The 12,403-nt window shown below is 47.8% G+C and overlaps 1 protein-coding gene across 1 annotated transcript; it reads right to left on the minus strand.

Annotated features, from left to right (window-relative positions):
* Positions 1–1,267: 1,267 nt before the first annotated feature.
* DHX33 (DEAH-box helicase 33) lies at positions 1,268–12,403 on the minus strand. Its single transcript, XM_033171787.1, has 12 exons — positions 12,080–12,403; positions 11,127–11,287; positions 10,297–10,524; positions 9,733–9,903; positions 8,963–9,148; positions 7,843–7,954; positions 6,418–6,577; positions 5,671–5,759; positions 4,820–4,947; positions 3,870–4,073; positions 2,965–3,051; positions 1,268–2,378 (listed from the first exon to the last, which is right to left on the minus strand). The coding sequence occupies exons 1-12, from the start codon at positions 12,324–12,326 to the stop codon at positions 2,070–2,072; spliced, it is 2,082 nt and encodes a 693-aa protein (XP_033027678.1). The 5' UTR covers positions 12,327–12,403; the 3' UTR covers positions 1,268–2,069.

Genomic DNA, 12,403 nt, shown 5'->3' on the forward strand with positions numbered 1-12,403 from the left:
GATTGGCAAATGGCTGGGGGCTGATGGGAGTTGTAGTTCGAAACAGCTAGAGGTTCACCAGCATGGCAAAAGTTGCTATCAATCAAGGGTTAGGGGCTTGTAGTTCAGAGCAGTGTTTTTCAACCACTGTTCCGCGGCACACTAGTGTGCCGCGAGATGTTGCCTGGTGTGCCGTGGGAAAAATTGTGTTTATTTGATTCCTATTCAAGAGAATTACTTTATATATAGTCAATATAGGCACAGAGTTAAAAAAAATTACATTTTCTAATGGTGGTGTGCCTCGTGATTTTTTTCATGAAACAAGTGTGCCTTTGCCCAAAAAAGGTTGAAAAACACTGGTTCAGAGGGTGATGCTGCCAGTTTTGAGTAGCTGTTATCTTTCTCCTCCCTGAAACTAAGCACGGAACAACTAGAGCTACCTACCATGGGGCAAAAGTGCGCAAAGTGGACTTCCAAGCTAAACCAGAAGTGGGGGACTTCAGGCCCGGAAGAGGGCAAATTAAGTCTTTCATATTTCTCTCTGGCTCTTGGGATTCTCACTAGGCCATGCCCCTCTTTGGCCTTCCACTGCCCCCTCCTCACTCCTTTCGCCTGGCTAGGATGTGTCCCTGACCTTTTCCTTTCCCTGATGTAGGGGTGTTTCTGTGCCTGGATTTCGCAAGGCTGGAAAATAGCCTGCTGCACAAAGGTAGGAATCCCAGCTGTTGCTTGCCTCTGACCCTGCAGGTTTGCCCAGGGCGGGACACGTCCCTCAGACTGGAGAAGATTCTCCACCCAAGATGAGCAATGGTGAATGAGCGAAAGAGAAAAATTAGCGTCTCATACCTAAAAAGTAGGGACATGGGTGGCGCTGTGGGTTAAACCACAGAGCCCAGGGCTTGCTGATCAGAAGGCCGGCGGTTCAAATCCCCGCGATGGGGTGAGCTCCTGTTGCTCGGTCCCAGCTCCTGCCCACCTAGCAGTTCGAAAGCACGCCAAAAGTGCAAGTAGATAAATAGGTGCCGCTCCAGTGGGAAGGTAAACAGCATTTCCATGTGCTGCTCTGGTTCGCCAGAAGCGGCTTTGTCATGCTGGCCACATGACCCGGAAACTGTATGCCAGCTCCCTTGGCCAGTAACGTGAGATGAGCGCTGCAGCCCCAGAGTTGGACATGACTAGATCTAATGGTCAGGGGTCCCTTTACCTTTACCTAAAAAGTAGTGTGCTTTGAAAGACTGCTCTCCCCTTGCAAAACAATTCATGTTACTGTGACACAAAAATGCAAAACCACAGGGTTGACAAAGTCTGTTTCAAGGCCATTTTGAAATAAATAGAACTGCTTTCTTTGGGTACACACCTCTTTTCCAATTTACTGAGCTCCATACTCTTCTGTCCTCCCTCAGATAAGAGGACACGGATGCCCTAAGACATACATTTTGGCACAATTAACAGAAGGATTGTTTGGAATGAAACTTCAGTCACCCAGTTGTTGCTGCTGCACAGATGCAGATGCGGTTGGCACAATGTACCCCCGCAAGGCTCCTTTTGAAAGAGACTTTACAGGAAGCACTTGCTCACAAGTGGATGCAGATGCGCGAGGTCCAGCCGCTTGGGAAGCCATTCTCTGATCAGTGGGGAAAGTCTCGAATCCCATTGCATTCAGTTCCCCCCCCCAAAAAAAAATCCCACTTCCCCAAATTCTTTGGCCAGGGTGGCTAACCCACAGCTCTCAGTCCATTTTCTTCCCATCCTGCTTAGGACCCCACCAGTTTTGGCAATACAGCAAGAAGAGAAATAAAAATAAAAGTAGACGCAATGCTGGGAGTGGGCAGAGAGGTTTAAATCACTCCACCCAATTGCTGAGTTGATCATCTAATGAGCAGGGAGGAAACAGGAACCCCTCCTCCCAAAGTGATCTGCACTGTTCAACCGAGGAGGGAGGGTTGCGTGCCTGTGCGTGCATGCGTCCGATACAGGTGTGCATGCGAAAATGCGGCCTGGTGGCATCTGCCACTGGCATGTGGCTCTGGAGTTGGCTGCTCAGGCCAATGAGGGTTCGGTGGGTATGTTTTCCTTCCCTTGTCCCTGGGTCAGTTCTTGGCTGCTCTGAGCTTCCGGCGGAAGTATTCGGGCGCTGCGTCGTAAAGCCAGTCGGCATCAACCACGCAAAGGTCCCTCATGTAGCACTTGTTGGTGTGGAGCAGCTCGTTGTAGGTGACGCAGGCCGGCTTGCAGTGGAAGAGGACGGACGAGGGGTGGATGGCCACCAGCTGGTGTGTGTCGGTCGTGGCGTAGGTGCCATCTGCCTGCAGCTCGGCCGTGTTCATGAAGAGGCTGTGCGCCAGGCAGCGGCGGATATTCCCTGTGTCGGATCGGGAGGACTCCAGCGGTATTGAAAGCTGGACGGTGAAGAGCAAAACACAAAAACAACAACAGGATGAGGACTTTTGAGGACACCATTGTTCAGCACAGAGTCCAAAAACCATCCCTTCCAGGCACTTTGTAATGAACAGGGGGACGCACCACCATCTTCACAGATTCAATCGCTGCCTGGCAAATTGAACAGCATCCTATAATTACTTTTACCAGCACAAGTTTGAACTGCAAACCTGCATAGCCCACGGCACCTTCCCCTGTGTTTCCTCCTGTGTGAGATCCCTTTCTGGGTTCCACCACTGCCTGAAGCAAGGCTGCCAGATCGCTTTTATTTCGGTTAGGTTTTTGAGTTGTGCCATGCTGCTGTGGCTGATGGGAGTTCTAGATGAAAACACCGGTTGGCAAAGCCTGTCAAGGACTATTATGCTTGTATGATTCAGATTTTTGTTTCAATACTAACTGGAAGAGTTGCTTCTTCTTTTGTTCTCCTTGCACTTTTATTGCTTCCCTCCCCTTTATGTACCACCCCTGGCTGGCATCTAAAATAACAACTTGGGTCTCATTAAAAACGGCACATGCTGAACCATTTTGAAGCCTCCCTATAGTTACCTTGATACAAATGTCCCTGAGCTGAGCTCTGACGTCTGAGACCAGCATCATATTCCTGCTGTTGACAAAGTTTTCTTTGCACCATTCCTGAGGAAAAGGGAGAAAGTGCGAGAGGAGAAATTAGAAGGCTAACTGCTCAGGTTAGGCATTAGCTCCATATACCTCACCTTGCAATTTTCATACACGAACGAACACACATTGTATCTACCTATTGACAGACAGATGTAGATGTGTACACTAGTAGTAGCATTAAGAACATGGAGTGGTGCTTCCCCATCAACAAATTCCAGTAACAAGCCAGAGATAAGTCATTAAATAATAATACTTTAAAAAAGAAAGGAAATTAATGTTTGCCTGCACTTGACACCTAGCCACAGATAGCAAAGGCTGAACGTTGGCTACCTCATACTGAAGGAGATGCATGCTCAGAGGTAATATTGATTTAAAAAATATACATAGTTGCAGGATCCTTGAGAGAAAAGAGTACTTTGCTCTGACTTTCTGAACTCGCTTGTTCTCCTCTTCCCTCCCCATTTCTTTTTCCTTTTGTGCTGTCCCTGCCTGCAGGCTCACAATCTTATTCTTTAATATCTGTACAGTGCTTATAAAACTTTAAGCACTTTTACGAGTTCAACAACATCAACTAATTACTTAATGGCATCTGTCGTTACTTAATGCCTGCCATTACATGTATAAAGGGAAACATCGGTGACTCTTAACTGATTTCTTTTTTCAAAATGTTCTGTTTAAAGTGACTGTTCTGAACACGTAGGAATTAAGTATCAAAGCATCCTTGTCAGAACAGAGGTCAGGAAGCCCCCTGCAAATTAAGAGTGTTACAGAAGATGGGGTTTTAAGGAGGAGCACCCAAAACCTGCCCAATCAAACCTGCCCTGAGCACTTACCCGATTGCCACTGATGTTTTTGAAAGCTCGGTAGATGTTCAGCAGTGTGATGTGATCCCCTTCACTTGAGATGAACTTCTTCCGGACGGCTTGTACTTCATCCCGCCGCGAAGGGGGGTTGTAGAGGACACTGTCCACGGAGAGCAGGGAGACAATGGTGAGGATCTCCTCTGTGCAGTGGAACTTGGGGGCCATCAGGATGGTCTGCCAAACACAGGTAGAAAGGGGTTGCTTTTAAAAACGATGAGATTCAGCAAGCGAGCCAAACACCAGGCAAGGAGTAATGGATAGGATGCCAAACTGGAAGGTTATAGGTCAGGTATGGGAAGAGCAACATCGTGGAAGTGATAAACTTGTGACTGGCCTAGACCATTTCAGATTGCAGGTGCAGACTAGCATGACACAATGCTCCTTTCTATTTAAAGAATACAGTACGTTTCTGCACATAGATGAGCGGACTTCTTCCTGATACGCTGTTTTCCTATGTGCTGGGAATTCTTCCATCATGGCAGCCTAACATGGAAGAGCCCAGACACAGCAGGGTCATCACCTCTGTGACAGCTAAGACTGAGCAATGCTAGGCAGGTATTGTGGCCTGTGGAGTTCAGAAGGGGTTTCCAGGAGATGAAATCCTAGCACAGCTACAGATTTGCTACATGTACATCTGGCAATGGTGCAGAGTGCCAGCTCAGAAGTGGCACCTACCCTACCTCCCAGGCTGGATAGCTGGGCAAAAACGCCAACTCCTTCCTTTCCACATAGTACTGGACTCGCTGGGGGAGCAGAACCAAAGTCAGTTAACACTTTCTCGATTGTAAAGAAGGCAGAAAAGCAAAACAGGAAGACGTGGCTGTGCTTTTCTTCTGTTTTGCTAGTGAAGTTGAAGAAAACAGAAGCAAGCACAAGGATCTAGTTTGTCTCGAGGGAAACAAAACAGGTGACTTTCTTACTTTGGAGAACTTGGGCTCCAGAGGAAACGCAGCCATCTTCCTTCCCAGTGGGGTGAGGATCAGCTGGTCGTCTTTCCTTTCCACTGCGCCAAGGAGGGCCAGTTGCTCAACGGCCGCCTGGAGCGCTTCTGTCAAGACGAAGGAGACGGGGCTGAGGCTCACACAGCTGGTCACAAGCCACAGGTGTCAGAAAGTTGCATAAGAACATAAGAGGAGCCTGCTGGATCAGGCCAATGGCCCACCCTGTCTAGCATCTTGTTCTCACAGAGGCCAACCAGATGCCTGTGGGAAACTCACAAGCAGGACCCAGGCACAAGAACCCTATCCCCACCTGTGCGAGGGAACCCAGCTCAACGTGCACAGCAATCCGACAGCAGTATATAGATAATTACTACATACGATTAGCCACTAGAAGCAGGCACCTTTCTCACATTAGCTCTAGACTTTGTGTAACTGACTTGCTGATTGTATAGATCAGGGGTCAGCAACTGTATGCGGCCCACAAAGACCGTTTTACCGGCCCACGAGCAGCCCCTGAACTGAGCCGCCTGCTCGGCAAGTCCCCCCCGCGCTGTGCTAAACCAGCGCAGCATGGCGCGGGGACTCACTGAGTGGCGCCGGAAATTGCATCTGCGCATATCCAGGCGCAGAAAAGCTTCTGTGCAGGCGCCTGCATCTGGGCATGTGCAGACGCGATTTCCGGTGCCGTGGACATGCGCAGACGCAATTTCCAGCATCGCGCTCCGCCAGTCCGGCCCATGGACGATCTCTGTGGGAGTGATCTGGCCCATGGCCGGTAAACCTTGCCAACCCCTGGTATAGATAGAATAACATTGGACAGCTTGAGTTACCTGGAGATGGTTTTGACATGAAGTCAAAGGTGAGGACGTTCGGGATTCTCAGAGCCAGGAGGTGGAGCATCACACCAGCTAGGTTACACCTGTGGAAGGAGAGCCATCTCACAGCCTGAACTTTTGCTGAAACAAGTGAGCCCACCCTACCCAAATTGCACTTAGTGGCTCCTTCTAAGCCTCAAACACCTTGTTTTTAAATATAATTTTAAAGTCTGGTTTTATGTTTTTATGTTGTAATGAACCGTGGTGATACACTTTTATTATACAGCGGCAAATAAATATTTGTATAAATTATTATTTTTTAAATGAGTTTCATATTTCCTTTTACTGACAGCTTCCTTAAGTCCCTCGCTGTGATGCAAATTCTTTTTTTGTGGCCTCCCATATATATATAATTGAACGCTCCCACATCTCCTCTGCTGTGATTCTGTGATACCCAACAGGACTCAATCTTGCCTGCCCCTGGAGCAGCTGACATCACCCAGTGGTGGCAGCTGATTGGCAGATGGGTGTGCCTTCGGGGAAACAATCTCATGGGCCGAGTGGGAGCCCCTTGGAGTCCAAGATTGCCCTGTGGGCTCAAAGTTCCCCACCCAATTTCCTCTCTTATGAACCTTGATATGATCCAAAGCAACTGTTTTGAAGGAGATTTAGGATGGACCAGAAGAGGGAGAACTTCTTCACTCAATTTGAAATTTACTGCACAGAGCAGTGAACACTTCTCCACGGGAAGGGCAGCCTCACCTTTGGATCTCTGGTATTGTCATTTTGTCAAACTTCTCAAACTCATCTTCGGTGTAAAGGCGGTAGCAAAGCCCGCTGTCTTCTCGCCCGGCCCGGCCTGACCGCTGCCAAGCCTGGGCCTTTGACACCCGCTGGACCGCCAGCACTTCCAAACCACTTTCTGGGAGGAGCAGAAAACACCCACCATTAACCAGATATTTCTCATGGAGCAAATTTGGCTTTCTGTGGCTCCAGAGGAAAGGAACCAAACCAATAGACTAAAATCACAAGGTGGTTTTGACTAAACAGAACTGGCACTATTACAAGCACCGCAAAATATCTATTATGCATTTGTAAGAAATCAATCTGTAAGCGTGGCAGCACCTACACTTTGGAACTCCCAGCCTATTGACATCAGTTTCACTGTTCTCTTTGCTGAGCCCACTAAAAAGATTTTTGTTTGGACAAGTCTATTATTATTGTGTATTTTAATCTGTTTTTAGTTTATTGCTGATTTTAGTTTTTTTAAATGTTTTAAAGAGTTGTTTTTAACTGTCTTTATCGATACTTTTATTGTTTTACTCTCTACGTAAACAACTTTGAGGTGTTTTTTTTAAGTGAAGTGGTGTGTATATCTTCTGAAATATAATAAATAAATAAGCACCAGCCAGAGCCTTTGACTATGGCAAAGTATGCCTTAGAAGGTGGTGGACTTCAGGAGTGTCTAAGCAGAGGCTGCCTCACCACCAATCTGGGATGCTGGAGGTTTTGTTGCATTGATAGGAAGTTGGACTTTGGAGCTGAACTTCCTTTCCAACTCTAGAATTCTACGAAACGGGAACTCCCTTACAGGAGAGACCAACAGCCATTACTGAACAGATACGTCTCTCAAGGATTTAACTTGACTTATGTATACTTAGGAGCAATCAACAGTTTTCCAGTTTTGTTGCTCAGTTTGTTTGACATCTGGCCTGGTGCACATATGCAGCAGAATGAGGTGAGAGTAAAACAGTGGAACTGAGAGTGTTTACACCGCTTCATGCTGCAGGCAGGGGGTGCTGTGCCAGAAGAAAATTAGCCCAGCTTCCATTGGGCTAGAATAGGAGTGGGGAACCTCCAGCTATAGCCTGATCTTTGCCCGACTCGAGGGTCAAATATGGCCTGCGAGGCCATTTTTTCAAAACCACACTCACCTTTCAACAGGGTAATGTCAGCTGATGATGTGTTGTCAGCTGATGTCAGCTGATATTGGTGACTGGCCAGGGATGATGGGAGTTGTAGATCAGCAACCGCTGGAGGGCCAGAGGCTCCCCACACCTGGTTTAGACGCTTCTTAGCTAGACTGACCAATGGTCTGACTCAAAACTAGCCAGCTTCCTGTGTTCCCAGGACCCTCTACCTCAGCTAGTCTCTCAACTGGCATGACTCTGTCCAATACACACATACCGGGACTATACTTCTTCGCTTTAACCATGCCTGTGTCCACAACATATTTAATGCCTGCAATGGTGATGGAGGTCTCAGCAATGTTGGTAGAAAGAACTACTTTGCGATAACCCTGGGAGAGAAGAAGAAGAAGAAGAAGAAGAAGAAGAAGAAGAAGAAGAAGAAAGCCTTATCAGTGTTCATTCTAAGTTTATACTTTGCCGTAAAAGTTTATTTTTAAAAAGTTCAAGCCATCTCCTCACAATGAAAAGATGAAAGCGTTACAGACAGTTGCCGCTCGTAAGGTTGCTGCACATGACAGCAGCACGGACGGACTGCGCATGTGCGGCATTCCGTATGGAGTGCGCATGCGCAGGATGCTGCACATGCACAGTCTGTACGGGGTGCCAATTTTTTTTCGCACCGGGTGCAGTCTGGGGCTTGCTACGCCACTGTGGATGAGGGCTTTTCGGCTGTGGGATCCACCAGCTCAGGAATAGCCTTCTGGGAAAGGTGTCATGAGCCCAAAGGAGATGTCTTGGAGGGGCTGGTTAGAGCAGGATGAGGGATGGGAGGAGTTGCCCATGGACAACCTGGGGAGGGACCCAGAACGGCATCAGGGCCAAGAGAGACAGCGTGCCTACCCAGGGAGGAATCAACAGAACAGGATTTGGATCCTGGGTAGGGTATAAAAATGTATAATGAAGACGCCAGACAAACCTCTCTGGGGAGACCTAGTGATCGCCACCAACCTGGGTGGCTGTAAAAGAGGATTAGTCTTAACTCATGGAAGATAAGCTTATCAGTGGCCACTGGCCATGATGACGATTTTTGGCCTCCACTGTCGGAGCCAGTGAATACCAGTTGCAGGAAATCCCAAGTGGGGAGAGTGCTGTTGCACTCAGGTTCTGCTTGTGGGCTTCACAGAGACATCTGGCTGGCCACTGAGAGAACAGGATACTGGACTAGATGGGCTCCCTTTGGCCTGATCCGGCAGGGCTCTTCTTGGGTTTTTATGAACCAGGCCTTTTGTCTATTTTGGATGCTGCAGGGAAACAGTCCATCTTGAGCAGTTTAGTAGTTGTTTTTTAAAAAAGAAATCGTCCAAGTAATCAAACCACTTCAGCCATCAATTACTTACTTTGGGTGCAGTCTGGAAGACCCGGAGCTGTTGCGAATAAGGCAGAGAAGCATAGAGAGGCATCACCACCATCTGAGGGCAACCGTCAGGAAGATGCTTCGCAATGTCCCGACAGGTTTTGGTCATTGCTTCGATCTCTTCCTGACCCGTCAGAAACACCAGGATATCTTGAGGAGGAGGAGCTTCCTTTAAAGAAATCAGGCACATATGATTGGAAAGTGGTCATAGCTTAATGGTAGGGCAAAAGCCTTCATAGAATTGTTGAGTTGGAAGGGTTCCCAATGATCATCTAGTCCAACCCCCTGCAGTGCAGGCAAAAGGTCCCAGGTTGAATCCCTGGCATTGCCCTTTAAAATGATCAGGTTGCAGGTGGCAGAACAGGTTAAGTTTGCTCTGCCTGAGCCCTTGGAAATCTACTTAGCAGTCAGAAGAGGATAATCGGACTAGCAGGCAGCATTCTATTTAAATTGGATGCACATACAGAAAAATGAAGATCTACATTAATACTGTATCTGCTCTCTGATTTGTAAACTTGTCCAATCGTTATGTGTCTCGACACCTCTTAATATATCAAAGCCAAATTTTGCATACATTTGAATGTCATTTTGAATAAAGATGGCATATCAAACCTTTCAAAACTGCACTCATTTGAATACCTTTTAAGATATTAGAACCAAAGTTTGCGCGATGGTTCCTGAGAAAGGTCAGGATAAAAAATGTGGTTAATTCTGTACCATAGATATTCAAAAATATTGAAACTAATGTGGTACCTGGTGGATTTGGAAAACTGTCACTAGAGCTGCTTGGAGGTAATCGCTTTGAGATTGCTTAGCGTAGAAGATCTGAATGGGATGTTGCCTGCCTTCTAGGTAAAGGACAGGAGCGCCATTGAAGTACTGGGAAAACAGGTCGACATCCATAGTAGCTGACATTATAATTATCTGTAAGAAAACAACAAACAACCCACCCTTGTTACTGAGAATTGTGCTTGATGAATAGTATAAGAGATCAATACGAGGCCCTCCAGCAATTTAACTCTATTACTGACATCATTTGCAGAAGCATCACTGGTTGTTCCCTGAGCTGGTGAGGCAAATTTGACAACAAGAAACACAGCCTTTAGCGTTTTAACACCTGCTGAAAACTTTTCTATTCTGTCAGGCTTATGCGGGCAACTGAAAATACACATTTCCACAATAGTTAATTGATGTATGATTAACTTTTCATACGATGGTGTATGATTTTAACTTTTCATACAATTTTTACTGTATGGTTTTATGTGCAATTGTTGTAAACTGCTCTGGTGTTTCATATAAACAGCAGTAACCACTTACTTTCAGTGGCGACTTCCCCAGTTCCTTCCGCCTCTTTTGTGCTGCTTTCACCACTCCAAACAGCACATCTGTGTGGACTGTCCTCTCATGCGCTTCGTCCAAAATGACGACGCTGTACTTGGCCATGAGCGGGTCCCCAATGGCTTCTCGCAGCAGCATCCCATCGGTCAGGAACTTGATTTTCGTCTCCTCAGAAGTGAGGTCCTCAAAGCGTACCGTGTAACCAACCTGAATGTAGGATTTATGGGGTGGGGGTGCGGAATTAAGAAGGTGGCACATATTTTTCACCGGCTATACTTCATGGGAAAGTGGAACACCAATGTAATAATACATAAACACACAAGGCGATATAAATTTTTTGCTCCATCAGGCGTTTGGCCACTAAACTGGCTATTGTGGCAGGATGTTTGCAATAGTGGGTGTTGTATGTATTTTGTGCTTTTCAGTGGTTTTAAGTTACTAAATTTTTAAATTAATATTAATATTTATTGCATGTTTTAAATTGCATTGTTTAATTTATGTTATCAGCCACATTGGGTCCTGCACTTGGAGAAAGGCAATATATAAATTCAATTAATTAATAATAAATAAATAAATTGAAAAGTACATAGAGCTGAGAGAGGAAGTGGGGAAGGGTGTCACTTTTTCAACTTCTGAGGCTGGATAGCTCAGTCGGTAGAGCATGAGACTCTTACTCGGAGGGCTGTGGGTTCAAGCCTCACATTGGGCAAAAGATTCTTGCATGCAGGGTGTTAGACTAGATGACTCTCATGGTCCCTTCCAACTCTATGATTCCTTCAGCTCCACACAGGAAAATACCAGGATCATACCAGTTTCCCCAGCTCTGTTTTCTTCTCGTCTGAGACTCTGGTGGCCAAGGATATAGCAGCCACACGGCGAGGTTGGGTCACAGCAACGATGCCTTGGCGCCCAATCCCTCCTTCGTAGAGGTACTGCGGGATCTGAGTTGTCTTGCCTGAGCCTGTTTCCCCTGCAGAGCATTAAACAAATGGCGTTGGGAAGTTATTGCCTGTGGTCCATGGCAGAGACACATGTTAGATACATCAAGGTCAGTTCCCAATTACATGTCTACAGCATTCTGCCGAATGGAAAACAAAAGCAAGTGGCTTCCCAAATTCACACAGTCAATGCCAAGTGGAGCTATCTATATCTACTCAAGAGAGAGCCCAACAAGTTCAATGGGACGTCTCCTGCCTGACAGGTGTGTGCTTTCTTCCATTCATCTCACCAGCGGAATAAGGACACTGCTAGTCACTTCAAGCTGGCCCTACATTGGCCCACGGAAGGCAAGAAGGAGAGGGAGAATCGCTAAGCCTCAGCACCACTGAAGAACAGGGAGTAACGCCCTCCCAGTTCCGCAAAACAGATTGTCCTCCAGATGTTCCTGAACTTGGGGGTTCGAACCTGGGACCTTCTGCACGCAAGACAGGTGCTCTAACCACTGAGCTACTATAACCCTTCGCTAACAACCTGGGGTGGGGGAGAGGCACACAAGCCCCACTCCCTGCAATAATCACAAAGGGAGGTGCTTGCTTAAGCCCCGCCTCTCAAGCATGGAGAGAAGGCGGAGTTCCACAAGCCCCTCCCCTGCACGCTGGAGAAGGAGGGGCTTGTCCCAGATAATTCCCCAGAGGACGGGGCTACCTCAGCCCCTTTCCCCGCACCCTCTCGTGGAAGGGCGTGGCCTCCACAAACCCCTCCCCCTTTAAACAGGAGGGGGAGAATAACGGCGGTTTACTTCTTTTTTTAACCCTTCCCTCACCGATGAGGACGGCGCAGTCTAAGCTCCGGAGCTGCCCGAGCAGAGTCCCCCGCGCCTGGAAGATGGGCAGGCTGCGTCGCTGGCTGTCGAGCCCCGAGGAGCCGGCGGATGAGGCGGGCGCCGTGTGGCGCTTGGGTCCGGGCGCCGCCAGCAACATCGCTCTGCGCGGGACCGAGCCGAGGGGCGCCGTGGCGGAGGTCAGCTTCGGTCTCTTGGGCGGGGGCAGCGGGCCGCCTCCCTGAGGCATCCTCAACTCCAGGCAAAAACAGGGCTGCTGCCGCTGTCGCCCTCCTCGCCGGCGACAGGGAACATGCTTCGCCGGGC

The sequence above is a fragment of the Lacerta agilis genome, chromosome 15, assembly GCF_009819535.1.
Source record: "Lacerta agilis isolate rLacAgi1 chromosome 15, rLacAgi1.pri, whole genome shotgun sequence".
Lineage (NCBI taxonomy): Eukaryota > Metazoa > Chordata > Lepidosauria > Squamata > Lacertidae > Lacerta > Lacerta agilis.

Excerpts from the sequence above, each read along its gene's own strand:
- DHX33 (XM_033171787.1), bottom strand. The coding sequence starts at position 12,326 with ATGCCTCAGGGAGGCGGCCCGCTGCCCCCGCCCAAGAGACCGAAGCTG. Across the intron at positions 5,760-6,417 it reads ACAATACCAGAGATCCAAAG|GTGTAACCTAGCTGGTGTGA; the intron begins GTGAGGCTGCCC and ends CTCCTTCCACAG. Across the intron at positions 4,074-4,819 it reads TGGAGCCCAAGTTCTCCAAA|ACCATCCTGATGGCCCCCAA; the intron begins GTAAGAAAGTCA and ends TGTGTTTGGCAG.